We start from the raw sequence: 22,000 nt of genomic DNA on the forward strand, positions 1-22,000 counted from the left end.
TGACACCTGCAAACATAAAGAGCTGTTGTGGTGGTGTACAATTCAGTACGGTAGGTTTTGGAGGGCTCGCCATACAATATTTTGGGATAATGGTAAAGTGTGTACCTGGTGCCTTTTATGCAAGTTCTACTGCAGTGCCCCCTAGGGTGGTCCCACTGCTTTGCTGAGATGTCTGTTTGGCAGTCTACTAAGAGTGCTGCCCCCCCCCCCCCCCCCCCCCCCCCCAATATATCCCAATGGCTTGTTTTTCTGTCTTTTTCCCTTGGCCTTTTTCCTGAAAGTGGTCCTAAAAGATGGACACACTGAGTATAAAAACATCTAGCAAATTGCCATTTTCAAAACAAAAAGTTGGACATTCTTCTAGTTTGTAAATGGCCATGTTCGCTACTGGATTTTTGGACATTTTTTGAAAAACATCTAAAATTGGATTTAGACGTCAGAGCTGACATAAGACATATAACCAGGCACCAGAAAGAATGCCATCATCTAGACAGGATTTTGTGAAGTAATGCTTAAAAATATCTATTTCATACTTTTAAGAAATCCATTAACTTTTTATTTATGGCTCAAACATCAATGAAACGTTTCACATCTCTTTCTGTGCTGACGTTGTAATAAAAGTGCTTTATTTTAGCTAGTGAAATTCAACAGCTCAACTTATTCACAATCAAGCTGGATTTCTCCAAACAGGGGGAAACAGTACTACTGATAAGTAACAAAGCCAAACTCCCAGTATTCAAAGTTCAACTGTCAACAGCACTTTCAATAGTTACAGAAAGTGGATTCAGTTTATTACTTTATCAGAAAATTCTACATCATATAAAACAAAAATCACACAGAAGTTCATATCTGTTTACATAAAGATTTTGTTTCACACTCACAGAAAATGGGATTCTTCTACAGCAGGGTAACAGTCTCAATATATTAATACGGAATTAAAAGATAAATGATAAAACCTGATCTTAAAAACTTAAGCGATAATGACAATTAAAAACTTAGTTGTAAGTGTACAAGATGGAAAAATTTGTAAAAATAATCAAAAATTATTACATAATTTCTATGGTGCCTGGCAGTCTGTTTCTATTTTGAAACTTAATTTAATTAAAACCAGTCTCTGCAGGGCTAAGCTATCAGGTGCATTCCCTTGAAATCACCCAGAGTTTTGTTTTTCCAATTTATAATCACCACCCTCCTCCCTCCATATCACAACAGAAGTCCAGATCAGGGCCACAAATGACAGCTCCTTCCAGAACCTGATATGAACACATCCTAAGCAAGACATTAACTGGCAATGTATAGCAGTGGTGACAGCCCTGGAAATAAAGATAAAGAGATGTTCTGCCAATTGTTCAGTTTATAATAAGTTTTAACACTTTACACCATATAGTTACAGTATATGGCAAACATTTATGCAGTATATTCACAAATTAGTTTCTTTTCCACTTGTCTTAAAAACAAATGTACACAGATCTTAACGGCAGCCAACAAATGCTTCATTGTATCTGGTCAATGATCTATTTTTGTAAGATTTACATTTAGAATTTTTCTCCTTAAAGATTGGTGAATGCAAAAATTCGGTATCTGTAAAACGGTCTCCTCGTCTGAGTTTCCTGTCAAAATAAATTTTTAAAAAATTACTCAGAAGAACTTCTCTAACAACCCTACTAAATTCATAATTTTTAAATGCAAAGATTAATTACTACTAATAGCCAGAGCAGATCATATTCTTGTATAAATACAGAACAGATAAATATAGAACAGGATAACACCAGTTCAGTGACATACCTCTTTAGTACGTCCCAATGAGATATTTACCCAGTTTATACTGGAATAATAGGAGTCTCTCATTATGTACCAACTTTATTACAGGACTACATGTCAGACCTTATTGATTTGCCATCCAGGAATGCTAAAAGATCAGCTCGCACATTCCTGGGACTTCATTTCCCTACCTGTAAAGGTCTAAAATACAAACTAGTACATGTGTCCTGCTTTTCCTACATTGGCACTCAGCTGTGGAATGCATTACCATTTGAACTGAAAACTATTCATGACTTAATCAACTTTAGAAAAACACTAAAAACTTCTCTCTTTAACAAGGCTTTACCATAATAATCAATAATAAGAACTTCCAATGCATCATTACTTCTTGATAGTTTAACTGTTTTCTGATTTACTGAATTGATTATATCCATTGTGTTACATTTATTTCTTTGTATGTAACCTAATTGTTTACCTACGCTTGCGTGACGCTGGCCACGATGTAATATTGTAAGCCACACTGAGCCTGCAAATAGGTGGGAAAATGTGGGATACAAATGCAATAAATAAATAAAATTAGTATTCTCCTCTCTCTTCATTCTAACCAAGTAAATGGCAATATAAACCTACCACTACACTCTTCCTCTTTATAAGTAGAATTTCAATCCATAAAGATTCCACATTGTACTTTGTTTCTTACAGGACTTTTATCCTCTGTTTGGGAACCATTGGCATACTCTCAAACTTAACTGACTGGGGTCCACCAGAACAGGTTTTCAGGATATCTGCAATGAATAATCATGAGATAGAATTGAATGCTCATACATATTCATTGTGGATATCCTGAAAAACTGACTAGCTGGGGAACACCAAGGACAGATTTGGGAACCACTGTTCTCTGTCATTCTTATCAAACCACTGGCATCTAGAATTACAAGCACAGCTCGTGGAACAGTCTTATGGCATCTTATAGCTGCCTGAGATAAGTTTATGTTTATGCCTTTAGTGTTTAAGGGAAAGGGAAATGGGACTTGATATACCGCCTTTCTGAGGTTTTTGCAACTACATTCAAAGCGGTTTACATATATTCAGGTTCTTATTTTGTACCAGGGGCAATTGAGGGTTAAGTGACTTGCCCAGAGTCATAAGGAGCTACAGTGGGAATCGAACTCAGTTCCCCAGGATCAAAGTCCACTGCACTAACCACTAGGCTACTCCTCCACTCCTTGCGGGGTGCACATTTCAAAGACGACACTAAGTTACATTACCTTTTCAAACTTTTTTTGAACTTTCATATATTGTTTTTTTCATACTGGTATTGAGCACGCAATGAATGATTGCTTAACAGTGGCCAGTTCATTAACACTACTGTTCTAATGTTTCACTTTCCTCTGATTCAGTGAATGTTTCAACACCGAGGTCTTACCATTCAAATTATAATTTTCCTTGAATTTTTGGTTGGCTAAGGTAAAATTATGTATAATCATACCTGATAATTTTCTTTCCATTAATCATAGCTGATCAATCCATAGACTGGTGGGTTGTGTCCATCTACCAGCAGGTGGAGATAGAGAGCAAACTTTTGCCTCCCTATATATGGTCATGTGCTGCCGGAAACTCCTCAGTATGTCGATATCAAAGCTCCATCCGCAGGACTCAGCACTTAGAGAATTACACCCACGAAGGGACACTCTGCCCAGCTCACCACCGCCGAAACGGGGGAGGGGAATTAACCCAGCTCATCCCCACACAAGTGGGGGAGGGGAATCCGTCCAGCTCATCCCCGCAGAGCGGGGGAGGGACACCACACCCGCCGATGCGGGGGGATCTGGCTTATCCTGCAACCGCAACCGCGGGAGGAGCTGACTCCTAACACCGCCGAAGCGGGAGGGGTACAAAGCTGCCCTACAGCCGCACGAAGCGGGAGGGAGTGCCGGCAGAATTTATGTCTCAATCCAGCCCCGTAAAACAGAGGGGAGAGGAATGCAGCAGCTCACTGTAACACAAAGTCGTCTCAACTCTTGAAGAATCCAAGTGAAAGAAGAACTTGAACACGAAGTCCTCCTGAAGTAACTGAAGGCTAAACTTGAACCTAAAATTCAACCAGAATATAAACAGTACAGATATCTGGGAGGGGCTATGGATTGATCAGCTATGATTAATGGAAAGAAAATTATCAGGTATGATTATACATAATTTTACCTTCCATATCATCAAGCTGATCAATCCATAGACTGGTGGGATGTACCGAAGCAGTACTCACCCAGGGCGGGACATAGAAATCCCTGACCTCAACACTGAAGCTCCAAACCGGGCCTCCGCCCGTGCAGCCACAGTCAAACGGTAATGCTTGGAGAATGTATGAGCCGAAGCCCACGTTGCCGCCTTGCATATCTCTTCCAAGGAGACGGATCCGGCCTCTGCCATCGAGGCCGCCTGAGCTCTCGTGGAGTGAGCCTTCAGCTGGATAGGCGGCACCTTCCCCGCGGCCACATAAGCCGCTGCAATGGCTTCCTGGACCCATCTTGCCACTGTAGGCTTAGCAGCCTGCAGACCCTTACGAGGACCTGCAAACAGGACAAACAGATGATCCGATTTCCGGAAATCATTGGTCACTTCCAAGTATCTGATGATGACTCGTCTCACATCCAGATATTCAAGAGCGGAGTACTCCTCTGGGTAGTCCTCCCTACGAAAGGAAGGGAGACAGAGCTGCTGATTCACATGGAAGCGAGAACCAATCTTGGGCAGGAAGGAAGGCACTGTGCGAATAGTCACTCCTGCCTCAGTGCACTGCAGAAAAGGCTCTCGACATGAGAGCGCCTGGAGCTCGGAAACTCTTCTGTCTGAAGTGATAGCCACCAAAAAGACTGCTTTCAACGTCAGGTCTTTCAGAGATGCCCTCGACAAGGGTTCCAAAGGCGGCTTCTGCAATGCTCTTAGCACCAGGTTGAGATTCCACGCAGGCACCACTGAGTGCAGAGGAGGGCGCAGGTGATTAACTCCCTTGAGAAAGCGCACCACATCTGGCTGCGAAGCCAGGGAAGCACCCTTCAGGCGGCCCCTGAAGCAAGCCAGAGCCGCTACCTGGACTTTAAGGGAACTGAGCGACAGGCCTTTCTCCAGACCTTCTTGCAGGAACGCCAACACTGAAGAAATTGGAGCAGTGAAGGGAGAAAGTGAGCCTGCTTCACACCATGCTGCAAAGATACGCCAAACCCTGGCGTAAGCAGTAGAAGTAGAGCGCTTCCTCGCTCTCAGCATAGTGGCGATGACCTTGTCTGAGAAGCCCTTCTTCCTCAGACGCTGCCGCTCAATAGCCAGGCCGTAAGACCAAAGGGAGAGGGATCCTCCATCACCACGGGACCCTGATGTAACAGGCCCTGCTCCACTGACAGCCGCAGAGGATCGTCGACTGAGAGCCTGAACAAGTCCGCATACCAGGGACGTCTGGGCCAATCCGGACCCACCAGGATTACCCTGCCGGGATGCTTTGCCACCCAGTCTAGCACCCTGCCCAACATGGGCCAGGGCGGGAACACATAGAGGAGCTCTTGTGTCGGCCACTGTTGGAGAAGAGCATCTACTCCCAGGGATCGAGGGTCCCGTCCTCTGCTGAAAAAGCGCGGCACTTGGCCATTGGCCGATGACGCCATCAGATCTAGGCTCGGCTGGCCCCAGCGCTTCGTGATGTCCAAGAACGCCTGAGCAGATAGTTGCCACTCTCCGGGCTCCAAGGTATGGCGACTGAGAAAGTCCGCCTTGACATTCATGACTCCGGGAATGTGGGCCGCTGAAAGCTGCTCCAGGTTCGCTTCCGCCCACTGGCAAAGACTCATAGCCTCCTTGGCTAGAGGGGCGCTCTGGTACCTCCCTGGCGGTTGATATAGGCCACAGCCGTGGCATTGTCCGACAGGACCCGTACAGGCTTCAACACGAGTACCGGGATGAACTCCAATAACACCAAGCGAATGGCTCTGAGTTCCAGGAGGTTGATAGACCACTTGCCTCTGCAGGAGACTAGAGCCCCTGCGCTGTCCTTCCCAAGCAGTGGGCTCCCCAGCCCATCAAATAGGCGTCTGTCGTGACGACAATCCACTCCGGGGTCACCAGAGGCAATCCTGCAGACAACTTGTCTGTCTGCGTCCACCAGCTCAGCGCCTTGCGCACTGCTGGGTCCACGGGAAGGCGCACAGCATAATCCTCCGACATCGGAGTCCAGCGCAGCAGCAGAGATAGCTGTAGTGGTCTCATATGAGCCCTGGCCCAGGGCACTACTTCCATCGTGGCCGTCATAGAGCCCAACAGCTGCACGTAGTCCCAAGCCCGAATAGGAGAGGCTACTAGGAACTAGTCCACCTGAGCCTGAAGCTTGACAATCCGATTGTCTGGCAGGAACACTCTGCCCACTTGGGTGTCGAATCGAACTCCCAGATACACCAGGGACTGAGTCGGGCGCAGCTGGCTCTTCTTCCAGTTGATGATCCATCCCAGGGAGCTCAAAAGAGCAACTACCCGGTCCATAGCTTTGCCGCACTCTGCATAAGAGGGGGCTCGGATCAACCAGTCGTCCAGATAAGGATGGACTTGTACTCCTTCCTTTAGCAGGAAGGCCGCTATGACCCCCATTACTTTGGAAAAGGTCCGCGGAGCAGTAGCCAACCCGAAAGGGAGGGCTCTGAACTGGAAGTGTCGTCTCAGGACTGTAAAACGCAGAAAGCGTTGGAGAGGAGGCCAGATGGGAATATGCAGGTACGCTTCCTTGATGTCCAAGGAAGCCAAGAACTCTCCTGCCTTCACTGCCGCTATAACAGAGCGGAGAGTCTCCATGCGAAAGTGCCTCACTTTCCAGGCCCGATTGACCCCTTTGAGGTCGAGGATAGGCCGGACAGAACCTCCTTTCTTTGGAACCACAAAGTAAATGGAGTAACGTCCCTTGCCAATCTGATTTTTTGGCACCGGAACGACCGCACCCAGGCGGATCAGGTTGTCCAAGGTCTGCTGCACTACCACAGCTTGACCGGAGACTTGCAGGGAGAGAGTACAAACCCGTCTCTTAAGGGTTGGCAGAACTCTAGCTTGTAGCCGTCTCTGATGACTTCCAGCACCCACGCGTCTGAAGTTATAGTGGTCCACTCGCCCAGAAACGAGGACAGCCGTCCTCCAATCTGCACTGGGGCATGGACCAAGGCCCCGTCATTGAGTACGAGACCCTGGGGGAGGACCGGAGGGAGCACCTCCGGGACGGCGGTCTCTGCGAAAGGAATGCTGCTTGGGGGAGAAATTCCTCTTGAAGGAAGAGGGGGCAGAGGAACCCGACTTGCCCGGGCGGTATGGAGGTATCGGGACGAGTACTAACCCGAACCCTGACCTCTGGTAATTTCTTGCTCTTAGACGTGCCGAGATCGGTCACGATTTTGTCCAGCTCGACCCCAAAGAGCAGCTTGCCTTTAAAAGGCAATCTAGCCAGGCGGGATTTAGAGGCGTGGTCAGCAGACCAATGTTTCAGCCAAAGCCACCGCCGCGCAGAGACTGTCTGAGCCATGCCTTTAGCTGAGGCTCTCCAGACATCATACAGCAAGTCTGCCAAATAGGCTAAGCCCGATTCCAGGGCCGGCCAATCAGCCCTCAAGGAATGATCCGAGGGGGAAGCCCGCTGCACCATAGTCCGGCACGCCCTGGCCACATAGGAGCCGCAAACTGAGGCCTGCAAACTTAAAGCAGCTGCCTCCAAGGACGACCTTAAGGCCGCCTCCAATCTTCTGTCTTGGGCGTCCTTTAGGGCCGTGCCACCTTCCACCGGCAACGCCGTTTTCTTAGTCACCGCAGTGATTAAAGAATCCACGGTAGGCCACAGATAGGCCTCACGTTCACTCACAGCCAAAGGATAGAGGCGGGACATAGCCCTAGCCACTTTAAGGCTCGTTTCCGGGACATCCCATTGAGCCGCATTTAAGGTGTGCATGGCATCATGCACGTGGAAGGTTATAGGCGGGCGCTTCGTCCCCAGCATAATGGCAGAGCCAACAGGGGCTGAGGGAGAGACGTCCTCCGGAGAGGAAATCTTCAAAGTGTCCATGGCCTGTAACAACAGGTTGGGCAAATCCTCTGGGCTAAAAAGCCGCGCTGCAGAGGGGTCATCCGCTCCATCCGAGCGGGGATCTATCTCCTCCAAGGAATCCGCAAAGGATCGTTGGGAGACCTCAGACACGCTGCCCTCATCTACATCGGAGGAGACAAAAGTCCTCCAAGGCCTGGAAATCAACCCGAGGGCGTTTACCTCTGGGAACCTCAACCTCTTTATCAGAAGAGGGAGCAGGGGCAGCGTTTTGCATGAGGAAAGCCTGATGCAGCAGCAAAACAAACTCGGGGGAGAAAGCCCCCAGACTGTGCACTTCCGCAGCCTGGGCAACAGCCCTAGACGCACTCTCAACCGGCGCTCGCAATAGCGGGGGAGAGACATGCTGCGCATCCAAAATGGCGTCCGGCGCGAAACTCCGTGAAGGAGCCGCGCGGGAAGAACGGCGCTTAACTTTAGCCGCTTTTGTGCCGTCGCCCAAATTAAGGGCGTTCATGGCATTAATGTCTCCAACCTCAAGGGCGGCCCCGAAGAAGCCGTCCGAGCCGCGTGGCCGGCCAAGATGGCGGAGGCGAGGAGCGGGGGATGGGCGTTTATGGCGGGAAAAAACCGCCCCGCCGGAGGAACGACCGGGACATTCATCGGTCACTAAACTATCACCCATCAAGGGCGAATCAGGTTGTAAAACCCCCGCATCCCCTCTAGAAGCGCTCCAGCGATCCGGGGAGCGACCCTTTGCGCCCTCGCCCTCCGACGCCATTGCCACGAGGAGAAGAATCGGGGAACCCCCTGCCCGCTATAAAAAGGTAAAATTACCTGCTTGCCGCTCCGAGCTGTAACGAACTGGTGTCCCAGTGAGTAGCTGCAATGAACGTTTAAAGAAACGTCGAATTAAACGCCTTTAAAGACGTTTAAAAATATTTTTTTTTTTTTTTTTTTTTTTTAAACGGAGCCAGCGGGAGGGGGGAGAAAAGGAGGGACCTGGCACCACCAGGTTTGCACTTGCTCAAAAGAGCCCTCAACCCCAGGCCTCAACAAAACCTAAGGATTAGGCTTGGAGGCCTAGCCAGAGCTGCTGCTGTGTGTGACCACCACCTGCTGAGATAGAGAACATACTGAGGAGTTTCCGGCAGCACATGACCATATATAGGGAGGCAAAAGTTTGCTCTCTATCTCCACCTGCTAGTAGATGGACACAACCCACCAGTCTATGGATTGATCAGCTTGATGATATGGAAGTGTATTTTTTTTAAAGAGCTCAATTTATCATTTGCTCTTTTGCTATTGGGTTATTTGTGGTTGGATCCTAACAGAGAGCATCAAAACTCCATAAATTTGATCCACTATATCATTTTACTATAATTTGTCCCCATTGATTGACCTGTTTTCGCCAGGTATCTGGTTTACATCTTCATACAGTGCCATACCAATTATCCAATTAATATTTTTTTGACTTCTGGCATTCATATTCAGATAATTCAAAGTATCTAGTTAGCTGTATTCACAACCTGCCTAAGCAGCTGAAATGTGTAGGTTGAATAATTTACCTCTGCCTCTCTGTTAATTGAACACTAGAGTTATTCCTGTTTTTATTACAACTTCTCTATTGGTAAAACAGGGTACTCCTCCTGTCAGGATTGTGTGAACTCACCAGCTAAACAAGATAAGTGATTCTGAGGTGTATTTTCAAAGCACTAAACTTAACGAGCCATTAACGAGCAAGTAGTAAACCATGGCATGCACAAAAGGCTTCTCCAAGCCATTTTCCAATCACGGTAGCAGCTAACGAAAACAGAATGCAGATGAGCAAAATAGTATTATAATGTGTAGAAATCGTATTGAAATGAGATGCACTACCATTTTCCGATTCCCTTACCGTGGAAACCCTAACGGGAGGTCTGCAGCTCTCGTTGGGGCTGCTGTGAGGGAATCGAAAGGAAAAAAAAAGTGCTCATCAGGGACGTCCTTCACGCAAAAACAAGTGAAGGAAATGCAATCTGCTAGCCAATTAGAAATGGTGCGTTTCCAGACAGCCACTCCCCTTCTGTTGGGGTCAAAAGAAACAAACACCTGGGCAGACTGTCTGAAGGGGCTTGTCCACTCCAGATAGAAGGCCAAGGTAAAATTATGTATCATACCTGATAATTTTCTTTCCATTAATCATAGCTGATCAATCCATAGACTGGTGGGTTGTGTCCATCTACCAGGTGGAGATAGAGAGCAATCCTTTTGCCTCCCTATATGTGGTCATGTGCTGCCGGAAACTCCTCAGTATGTCGATATCAAAGCTCCATCCGCAGGACTCAGCACTTAGAGAATTACACCCACAAAGGGACACTCTGCCCAGCTCACCACCGCCGAAACGGGGGAGGGGAATTAACCCAGCTCATCCCCACACAAGTGGGGAAGGGGAATCCGTCTAGCTCATCCCCGCGGAGCGGGGGAGGGACACCACCCCGCCGATGCGAGGGGATCTGGCTTATCCTGCAACCGCAACTGCGGGAGGAGCTGACTGACCCTAACACCGCCGAAGCGGGAGGGGTACAAAGCTGCCCTACAGCCGCACGAAGCGGGAGGGAGCGCCGGCAGAATTTAGGTTTGTGTGTTGGGTCTGTGAGTGCTTTCTAGGAACTGTGGGACTACTTCACAAAAGTGGTGATGGGGAAGAAGCTGGAAACTACAGGCCGGTAAGCCTCACTTCGGTTATTGGAAAAGTAATGGAAGCCATGCTGAAGGAAAGGATAGTGAATTTCTTAGAAGCCAACAAGCTGCAAGATCCGAGACAACATGGCTTTACCAGAGGGAAATCGTGCCAAACGAATCTCATTGAATTCTTTGATTGGGTAACTGGAGAATTGAATCATCGACGTGCTATAGACGTAATCTACTTAGATTTTAGCAAAGCTTTTGACACGGTTCCTCACAGGAGGCTCTTAAATAAACTAGATGGGCTGAAGATAGGTCCCGAAGTGGTGAACTCTATTAGGAAGTGGTTGACGGACAGACGACAGAGGGTGGTGGTAAATGGAGTTCGCTCGGAGGAGGGAAAGGTGAGTAGCGGAGTGCCTCAGGGATTGGTGCTGGGGCCGATTCTGTTCAATATATTTGTGAGTGACATTGCCGAAGGGTTAGAAGGTAAAGTTTGCCTATTTGCGGATGATACTAAGATTTGCAACAGAGTGGACGCCCGGGAGGGAGTGGAAAGTATGAAAAGGGATCTGAGGAACCTAGAAGAATGGTCTGAGGTTTGGCAATTAAAATTCAATGCGAAGAAATGCAAAGTGATGCATTTAGGGAGTAGAAACCCACGAGAGACGTATGTGTTAGGCGGGGAGAGTCTGATAGGTACTGAGGGGGAGAGGGATCTTGGGGTGATAGTATCCGAGGATCTGAAGGCGACGAAACAGTGTGACAAGGCGGTGGCCGTAGCGAGAAGGTTGTTAGGCTGTATAGAGAGAGGTGTGATCAGCAGAAGAAAGGAAGTGTTGATGCCCCTGTACAAGTCGTTGGTGAGGCCCCACCTGGAGTATTGTGTTCAGTTTTGGAGGCCGTACCTTGCTTAAGGATGTTAAAAAAATGGAAGCGGTGCAAAGAAAAGCTACGAGAATGGTATGGGATTTGCGTTCCAAGACGTATGACCAAAGACTTGCTGACCTGAATATGTATACCCTGGAGGAAAGGAGGAACAGGGGTGATATGATACAGACGTTCAAATATTTGAAAGGTATTAATCCGCAAAAAAATCTTTTCTGGAGATGGGAAGGCGGTAGAACGAGAGGGCATGAAATGAGATTGAAGGGGGGCAGACTCAAAAAAGATGTCAGGAAGTATTTTTTCACGGAGAGGGTGGTGGATGCTTGGAATGCCCTCCCGCGGGAGGTGGTGGAGATGAAAACGGTAACGGAATTCAAACATGCGTGGGATATGCATAAAGGAATCCTGTGCAGCAGGAATGGATCCTCAGAAGCTTAGCTGAAATTGGGTGGCGGAGCAGGTGGGGGGAAGAGGGGGTGGTGGTTGGGAGGCGAGGATAGGGGAGGGCAGACTTATACGGTCTGTACCAGAGCCGGTGATGGGAGACGGGACTGGTGGTTGGGAGGCAGGAAATACTGCTGGGCAGACTTATACGGTCTGTGCCCTGAAAAAGACAGGTACAAATTCAAGATATGAGTTTATCTTGGGCAGACTAGATGGACCATGCAGGTCTTTTTCTGCCGTCATCTACTATGTTACTATGAGTGTGGCCCCAGTAACCTAGAAATCACCGGGATAACTTGAAAGCAAGAGATTCGCCCAGAGGCAGTTAGGACCCATTTGGTGGGAGGAGGGTGCTAGTGTACAGCACATGCCCAGTTGCACGCGAACTTGAGCTGTGCTGGGGATAGACCCTCTAAGTGACTGTAGGGTTAGCCCTAGGCGAGTGGCTAGGCATTTTGTGACACCTATCATCTGCCCGGAGATTCCACTGCTGTAGTCTGGAGCGCAACAGCTCTGCTTTACTCTTAGATACCTACAAATCCCTGATAAGGTCATCCAGTTCACCTTATGTTATGAGGGGTGGTTCAAAGGAGGAGAATGGGAGGAAATTTGGATTATGAGGCACTGATGGTTCAGACCCAAAAGTTTCATCTTCCTCTTTGGACTCAAGTGAGAATGATTCTGGCAGAGCAGGAACTGGCAATCTTCCATGGTGTACTAGGAATATAGCTGATGGAATTGTTTGGGTACTACACAGTCCACTTTTTCTTTAACAAATCTTTTCCAATTGGATGAACCACGTGAAGTAACAATTGTTGTTATGATCTGTCAGCTCTCTTCAAATCACTGGCACCGTAAAAGGCATAATTTCCTTTTCCTGTTCAACCAGTGGCGAAGGATTTGTTGCACAACTGTTGCAGCCTATGTATGGGGACCAGCTCTTGTCTTCACCACCAATTTTGTAGCTAAAATAAAGGTAGTAGGTTATCTTAACCAGAGCGGTTATGCTCCGCTTTTGTGATGCAAAAGTCACTTAAACACAAACATAGCAGGAGTCATCTGCATTGTACAAATAAGGATGCAGCATCTCTGACTAAACAGAAATTAGCTTTCTTACTTGTCAGTGCTGATTTTGTAAAGGGACACAACATTATGGGCCCTGTTTACTAAGCTGCGCTGTAAGCACACTAACTTTTTAGTGCGTGCTAATGATAGAGATACTCATTATATTCCTATGGGTGTCTAGCATTAGCAAGCTAAAAGGTTTACACGCCTACAGCGCAGCTTAGTAAACAGGGCCCTATATGATCTCTGATATAAGACAAATTGTTCAGTACAGTAATGTATGCTAAATTATTCATAGAAGGCATAGATAATGCAACCATAACACAATGCAATTCATACTATATGATGCGATAAATTAACTAACATTCACATTCAGATTGCATCATTCATTGTTTGCTTAAAAAGCAGGTATTGTCCAAACCTAGTTATAGATTTATTCATAGATGCAAAGATTTATTTAGTCATTTTCTGTTTAAACTAAGATCCCTTTCCTTTATAACTCACTTATCCTCTGCCATTGACAAGTCAAGGAGTTATAAATTCTGACCCAGTAGCATATCTTGAAAACTAGAGCCAATCAACAGTTTTTAAAGCATTATGTTATTTTCAGTGACCCATAATTAGCAAAGTTTCACTACATTTGTTTTGATAGCATTTTGGCTGTAGCTCAGTGTTATGATCTCCCTCAAGATTTATTACAAAACACAACTACTTAACTTTGCACAAATGGTTAACAGCCTTTTTTTTTTTTTTTTTTTAAATCACTGCTATACCTTATTAATATGTTTGATTTCTTTACTTCATGAATCATTAGATAACATGACACACCTAATTATTATTTTCTTCTTGGTATGGGACATCATAAAATGTAAATTTTTATATTCTTTGTAATCCATTGAGAGCAAGTATTTAAAATTGGCAGGCTATAAATCTAAATAAAATAAAATTATAGTCAGTCTAATTAAACAAACAAAAAATCCAATATTTGACTTTTCTATATCAGAATATTTTCACACAGACACATTCAGTAATCATGCACAAATTAAGATAAGGCCACCATACCCGCTAAGTGTTGGCTCCTTATAATTTACAGTGAAAGTACATCTGCGTTTACGGACAGGCGTCCCAGATTTTTCCTGGCCACAGTCTAAGAGAGGACACGAGATTTTTCTGATTTCCTTTTGACCAGAGGCTGCACAGAAATTGGTAACATCACACAGGCCAAAGTGCCGAGCTTTTGGCAAATCACCTGTGTTAAAGCAGAATCAAAACCTTTATTAACAAAGACAATTCCACATATTACTACTAAACTTATTGAGAAGGAATGTATATTTCAACACTACTAAACTTATCTTCATAAGACAGTAACCATCTGTACAAAACTAAAAAGTAAACCACTAAGAATGTGTTGTTCTAGTTAAAATAATAAAAATATTGAGTAGTGCTACATGGAAATGCAAAGGATAAATTACATTTTTGGGGGATACAATGTTTATATATTTTTATTTAATACTATATACATTTTCTTTATATATTTTTTGTATACAATATTTTATTTGATTACAGTACACATTAATTTCTTCACTTTTTAATATAAGTCGTTATCTAAAGGAATGGGAAGTCATAACATACACATTGATTTATAGTGACGTGCACTGGTGTTATTTTATATATTTCATATAAACCCTTTTTTGGATAAATATTCTGATATTGATAATCCCATAGAGAGTACTGCTAAGTGTTTTTTATTAGTGGTTTAATACATATTTTATGTTTAAACGATTTTTATTGAGATTTCAGCATATTAACCATATCAATACATTTAACTGAGCAAAGCTCCCCAGCAAGTCAGGCAATATACATCTGACGCCGCTTGAAACAATATCCATAATCTTTTTGTTAGTTCCCCCCCCCCTGCCCCTTGTCCCCCTCTTTCCCTCCCCCCCCCCCTTTAAACTGTAGACATCCCCTTGAACAGATAGCAACAACATATGTAACCATTTATAAACATAAGCCAACATCTCATAACCTGTAACCGTCTCCCGCCACCTTATAAGCTCTCATACTAATACACTGCACGTCTGTTCCATTTATCATATTCATCTTTCTCCCATCTCACCTCTGTCCCTCCCCCACTTCCCTCTCCCTCCTCGCTACCAGGAACACTCATAATACATATTTTATAAACAAACAAGAAAAGAGGTACTGAGCCATTCATCATGTACAACCTTAACAGCTATAATATATACACTTCCAGCTTTTATGTTACATTCTTTACATACACCTTTTTGATTAGCACAATTTAGATTATACTTTTTTGCTTTTATATTTCTGATACTTTCTAGCAGAATATATATGTTATATATATATACTCCGGATCATTAATTAATTTAGATTGCGTCATTTGGTTTTATTATTGTTTTTCCTTATAAATTGTCATTTTGCATAGGTACAGGGAGTCGTAATTTACATATTGAGTTAGATTAACATACTGACGTTTACGCTCAATACATAGTTTTTTTATATAGACATATTTTTTATGAATACATTTATGTATATTGATTATCCCAGCGTAAGAACAGCTAAGAGCAGTCCGTTCATGTTTTGCAATGTATATTGTATTAATAAACAAAGTAAGAGGTGGTTTTAGCCGTCCACTCCCATGATGGGGACCAATTGTACTGATATACTACTTGTTAGTACAATAAACTAATGAATGATGACCGATTAGCCAACTCATGCCTCTTTAGGTTGACATATATTATTTATTGTTATATATTCTATTTTTGAGTTTCGTGTTTTGGCGCGTTTGATTTGCACTTTGACCTACTGATGACGTATATTCTGGGCATCTTTTCCGTTTGGTATTTTTCCAGCGGGTTAAGCGGAGCACTTAATGCCCAGTGCATCCTTGTTTTAAGTTTTGGTTTAGTTGTACACCCATTAGGGAACACCTTAAGGTATAATGATGATATTTAATTGACCCAGTACATGCAGCATTAATTTAAAGGTTGGACATACACAGTTATGGACGTGGTCTACAGTAATTGAGGTATATGGTAGCTAAGACGTATCCTCTATATTCTTTTATTCATTTAGGGAATAGTTCTTGTGCTGGTTTTTTGCATGATTTTCAAGATTGATGTAAACAAGTAAGTTATTTCTTTTTACTATCATTTTTTATTTATTTATTTTTTTCATTTTTGCTTTTTATTATTTTCTATTTTTTGCTTTGTTTTTATAGCATTCACTGTTTGACAAGTATCTCATTACACGATTTATATTAAAGGTATGTGCCCTATCTATACAATTGTTACTAATACATATCAGATTTTGACGTTTAAATTATTTGTTATGAATTTGACACTGTTTTTCAAGGAACATTTTATGTAGAAATTTTTATGTACAAATGTACATTTTTATTATTTTGTATTCTATTTTGTATCTCTGCATATATGCACTTTATATATATGTGAAATATCAGTTTATACGCGCTGGTGCTTTTTAGATTATTTTATTCATTTAATGTTTTTAAATCATTTCTTATATTTGTTATTTCGTGTGTTTGTTTACTTTAGCCCCTGACGCAGCCCTTTTGGGCGAAACACGGCCTGTGTCGGGCAACATTTTGGTATATGGTATTATCAATAAAGTTTCAATTTATTATATTGATCTGCTGTGTTATTTTCCCTAATGATTTTCTTTCCATTAATCCTTCATACTGTTCTAGAACTTGTGAGTAGTTATGCCCATTGACTAGCAGGTGGAGATAGAAAACAGAATTGAGCTGCTACATTTTAGGCCTCAGACGCCACTGCTCTTCAGTGTTTACATAGACAAGCAGTGTGGAAAAGGCAAGCAAATTACAACACAACCACCTTCAAATAGAACAAATCTGTAGAACACCTTAAACACATCAAAAGGATCAAGGTCCACTTAGAGTCCTCCCACACTGAGAGCGCGATAGGTGGTATTGAGGAGAAAGGCAAGAGCAGGGATATGTGAACTCTTCATGGAGCATGGATATAACAGCTAAACATTCAGGAAAGCTTCTGGAAGTGTGAAGGACTAATGCAAAGAAAATTATCAGGTAAGACAAAATGTTTCCTTCCATAGCACCACTTCACACTATTCTAGAACTTCTGGGATGTCCAAAACCTATCCCTAAAGAGGGTGGGCACCTTGCACTGCTGCCCACAGTATTGCAACACCAACACCTGCCTTAGAGCAGGCTGCCACATCTACTCGATAATGCCTGATAGAAGTATGCAGCCCTACAAATCTCAGCTGGTAAAACAGACTACTTCTCCACTCAAGAAGCAGCCATGTGCCCAGGGCCGTGCCTAGGGTCTCTGGTGCCCCCCTGCAGACTATCGGTTGGCGCCCCCCCCCCCCCCCCCCCGTCCAGCAGAGCAGGAACAGAAGGGAGCAGGCAAGTAAGCTGGACCTCAGGAAAAAATAGCACTGTATGTATCCCTCATTGATAAGTCTCTGACTCTAAAGTTTAGCAATTTCATTAAAGCAAAATGTATTTTCACATATCACATCCTATCCAAGGAGAATGTTTTATATATGTCACCCGTCTGTGGTAAAACTTCACACAGTATCAAAATACCTCTAATATGTAGTCATGCCAGCCGAGGAAACTAACTGTGCTCAGCTCACAAGAGACAGAGTGAACATAAAATAAAACTTCATCCTTAAAAGATAATATCGGGGGGAGGAAGTGACGTCATCTTATAGAATGGCAGCCTAGTTCTTGAGCTCCCCGCTCCTCCGACTTACAAAAGCATTTACAGGCGGCCCCAGGGTCTGTACTTGACCGAAAAACGAGTGACGAGATCAGCAAAGCGCCAGCAACAATGAGTAAATCAGCTGCGGTGCGAAATAAAGAAGCGGAGCGGCTAACGGGAGGTGGGCCTAGCCGGGCGTCTAAGCGCCATGAATCCGCGGCGCACGTGTCTCCGTCGGACTCGGATTCAGCGCTATCCCTGGCCGAATCGCGGCAGCCTCCTAATAAAAAAAAAGGCGTTTCAGTTGAGCTTCGCCAGCTCTTGTCAAAAATACAAGAGGATATTAAGGGCTCGAAGGACGAGATACTCGACCGCATGGAAGCGCTAAGCACAGACTTGCGAGAGTTAGGGGGCAGGGTAGAAGATGTTGAAACAAGAATGGATGAGCATGCCGAAACCCTGAATGCCCACGAGATACAGTTTCAAGATTTGGCAAAGAAAAATGCTGAGCTGGAGTACAAAATTGACGACTTAGAAAACAGAAGCAGGAGGAACAACCTAAGGTTTAGAGGGGTGCCCGAAAGCGAGATCGAGGATGTCCCACAGATTGTGAGAACCCTGTGTGCGGCATTATTGGGCCCAGAGGATGGAGCAGTGGAGATTGTGCTGGACAGGGCACACAGAGCACTTGGCAAAAGGCAGGACAATAAAGTGCGGGATATCATCACAAGATTTCATAAATACGAGGTGAAAGAGAAGATCTTTAACTTAGCGCGGAAGGCGCAGGACCTTGAATATGCTGAAGCTAAAATATCAGTATACCAGGATCTTTCACAATTCACGTTGCAACAAAGACGGCTGATGAAGCCGGCCCTGGAAATACTAGCCAAAGAACATATCCCCTATAGATGGGGGTTTCCCTTCTCGCTCTTATACACACTGCAAGGAGTTAAGCATAGAGCTCAATCACTGAAAGAAGTATGGGGGACCCTTCTTGAAGCGGGCCTGGTCTCGTCGAGCGTGCCGCAGGGGACAATGGCGCCAGCCACAAAGGCAAAGCTGCAAGGATGGAAGCGGGTTCCTGATTCTGGTAACCGGCGCAACTCGAAAAGACGTGGTGGAGCAGAGGAGACCTGATCTACCTCAAGGAAGGTTTGATGGAACTGTTAATTCTGGGGACAAGCTTGAGTTGAGACTTTTCGAGTTTTTGGACAGTAATAAGGGAACCTGAATTCTACTGGGGAGTCTTGAATGTTTTAATGTGCGGAGCAAGGCCTTGCCAGAAGCCTGTGCTTTGGGGTATGGCTAGTGGGGCTGTAAGAAGGTTCTGGGGAATGCTTTGGGAATATATGCAAGAGTGCCTTGGGGCCGAATGTGGTGAGCTGTGAACTGTTATGTTATGGATTGGGAAGTTACAGGATGGAAGAAGGTGGGGTCGGGGGAGTGGGGGAGGGATGAGGGCTGGGCTGTCAGGGATTGATGGGTTGCTTTCTTCATTCCCATTCAGGGGAAATGTGTCCTCTGGTTGGTGTTTCAGTGTGGGGGAAGGGAGATAAGGGGTGGGAGGGTGGGATACTGGGGGGGAGATGGGAGGGAAGGTTAGGTCCAGCCTATTGTTTGAAAAAGATGGTTTGCCTCTATGATGGATTCACCGGCAGGAAATGCGGTGGACCTTGATATTAAATACACATGAGTGCTGATTTAAAGATTATGTCTTACAATGTCAGGGGCCTGAATATGCCTCAGAAACGGCAAAAATTTTTTAAGGAGCTGATGCACCTAAAGCCGCAAATAGTTTTATTGCAGGAAACGCACCTTCGCCGTAAGCACGAAAAGCTCCTCTCTCATCCCAGCTATCCACTTATTCTATTTGCATCCTCTGCTGAAGGGTCAAAGAGAGGGGTGGCGGTGATGCTACATGCATCGGTGGCGGCGCAGATAAGGCAGATTAAACGGGACCCTGGGGGACGGTTCTTGTTTGTGCACATAATGCTTGACCAAGTAGACCTAACTCTGGCCTCTGTGTACGCCCCCAACGAACAACAAGGGGCCTTTTTCACTAAGGTGAAAAACATACTTGCCACTTTTGTACAGGGCCCCCTAATCCTGGGTGGAGATTTTAATGCTGTAATGGACCCAGCACTGGATAGGTCGGGAGTCAGCCGCTCTGGGGACAGTAAGGAGTCAATTGCACTAGGAGCAATGGCATACTCTTTGGGTGTGTTGGATGTGTGGAGGGTGAATCATGGGGGGGAGCGGGATTATACATGCTATTCATCTGTCCACGACTCTTATTCCCGAATTGACTGCATCTTTCTGGACATTGGGCTGGTAGAGAGGGGCCCCATAACAGGGATAGGCAATATGACCTTATCCGATCATGCCCCAGTTTGGGTGACCTTGTCATCTATTCGGGCAGAGGTTAAGGAAAAAAGGTGGACGCTCAACACGACTATGCTCCAAGAGGTAGAGGTGGTGGAGGGTTGCAGGAGAGTTTTGAAGGATTATCTAGAGCTTAACATGGAATCGGGGCCTCCCCTTAGCACGGTATGGGACGCAATGAAAGCAGTCACGAGAGGTTATTTTTTACAATTAGCAAGTAAGAGAGCGAAAATCCGTAGAGCACAAGTGGCGAGTTGTCTGGGAAACATACAGCGCTTAGAAGCACAGCATAAGGTTGGGAGATCACCAGCAGTATTAGAAGAACTGAGGGGTGAGAGACTTAAGTTGGACTCTATTTACTCAGAGCAACTAAGTCTGTTACAATCTAGAATTAAAAGTAGCACTTATGAGTTTACCAATAAAGCAGGGCGCAGACTTGCCACGAAATTACGCAGACAAAAAATAGACCGTACAGTAACCAGGGTGAGGGACAGTAAGGGTAATATACTCACTACATCTGAGAACATACGTAAGAGGTTTGGGGAATACTACCAAGCCTTGTACGCACAAGGGGGAGATCCGTCCCCGGAGGCCATTGATGAGTACTTGGCAGAGAGTGATCTCTCACCTCTGACATTACAACAAAGAACAGAGCTGGAAAAGCCAGTCACGCCATTGGAGATACAAAAAGCTATTCAGCATTTGCCGTCCAGCAAATCTCCGGGGTTGGATGGCTTCCCTAATGAATTTTATAAGAAATTTGCTTTGGAATTGGCGCCCCTGTTGGCAGACCTGTTTAACCAGATTGGAGGGGGTGAGGTTTTGCCCCCTACCATGCTGGAAGCGTGGATTGCCATCTTACCCAAGCCGGATAAGGATCACACGGAGTGTGGCTCTTATCGCCCAATATCAGTTCTGAATGCGGACGTAAAAATATTAGCTAAAGTGTTGTCTAACCGATTGGCTCCGTTGCTTCCGGCGATTATCCATCCTGATCAAGTAGGCTTTGTGCCATATAGGAAGGCTATGGATAATACCCGAAGGGTAGTTGATCTAATGCACCTGGCTGGGAGGGTGAAGAGGCCAATGTGTTTCCTTAGTTTAGACGCTGAAAAGGCCTTCGATAGGGTCCAATGGCCATATATGTATAAAGTGTTGGAGGCATTTGGGATAGGCCCCCAGTTTCGCAACTGGATCCACTCTTTTTATGACTCACCCAAAGCATGCGTGCGAGTTAATGGGGCAAATTCAGCTATGTTTACCTTGTACAGAGGAACTCGACAGGGTTGCCCATTGTCTCCCTTGCTGTTCGCCATGGCGATGGAGCCTTTCGCTTCCACAATACGTGCGGATCCAAATATTACTGGGGTTACAGTGGCGGGCAGAGAGCACAAAATGGCGCTTTTTGCGGATGATGTGCTTCTGTTCGTTACTCGACCCCAGGTTACATTCCCTAATTTGTTAGAGGCGATTGATAAGTACTCGGCAGTGTCTGGCTTCAAAGTGAATATGACAAAGTCAGAGGCCCTGAATATATCTCTCCCTGATGAGTTAATGCAGTCATTAAAATCCTCATTTGCCTTCAGATGGGCACCTAAGCAGATTAGGTACCTGGGTGTAAACTTGACAGCAAAGTTGGGTGGCCTCTTTACGGCAAATTACAAGGGTTTAGCACAGGTTATTACGGCTGACCTTGAAGGGTGGGGTGACCTGGGACTATCATGGTTCGGCAGAATAGCTGTTGTCAAAATGAACGTATTGCCCCGGCTGCTCTACTTATTCCAGGCCCTCCCAATTAAGATGCCTAAAAAATATCTCTCAGCTTTACAGGATCGTATCGTAAGATTTATTTGGGCGGGGAAAAGACCGCGCTTGTCGCGGGCGTACTTGTACCAGGCTAGGAGAAGGGGAGGTTTGGGGGTCCCTAACTTGAGTTGGTACTATAGAGCAGCTCAAGCACGCGCAGCCATTGAATGGTTTCAGGACTATCCAGATAGACAAT

The 22,000-nt window shown here is 45.2% G+C and overlaps 1 protein-coding gene across 1 annotated transcript in view; it reads right to left on the reverse strand.

The window, feature by feature from the left end:
* Positions 1–571: 571 nt before the first annotated feature.
* SGO1 (shugoshin 1) overlaps positions 572–22,000 on the reverse strand; it is a 115,462-nt gene continuing 94,033 nt past the window's right edge. The window contains exons 9-10 of the mRNA XM_030202775.1: positions 13,946–14,132; positions 572–1,610 (exon numbers count right to left, since the gene is read on the reverse strand). Of these exons, the coding sequence (XP_030058635.1) occupies positions 1,472–1,610; positions 13,946–14,132 (326 nt within the window). The 3' untranslated portion in view covers positions 572–1,471. The remainder of the gene's footprint in view (positions 1,611–13,945; positions 14,133–22,000) is intronic.

This window comes from Microcaecilia unicolor, chromosome 1, assembly GCF_901765095.1.
Source record: "Microcaecilia unicolor chromosome 1, aMicUni1.1, whole genome shotgun sequence".
Lineage (NCBI taxonomy): Eukaryota > Metazoa > Chordata > Amphibia > Gymnophiona > Siphonopidae > Microcaecilia > Microcaecilia unicolor.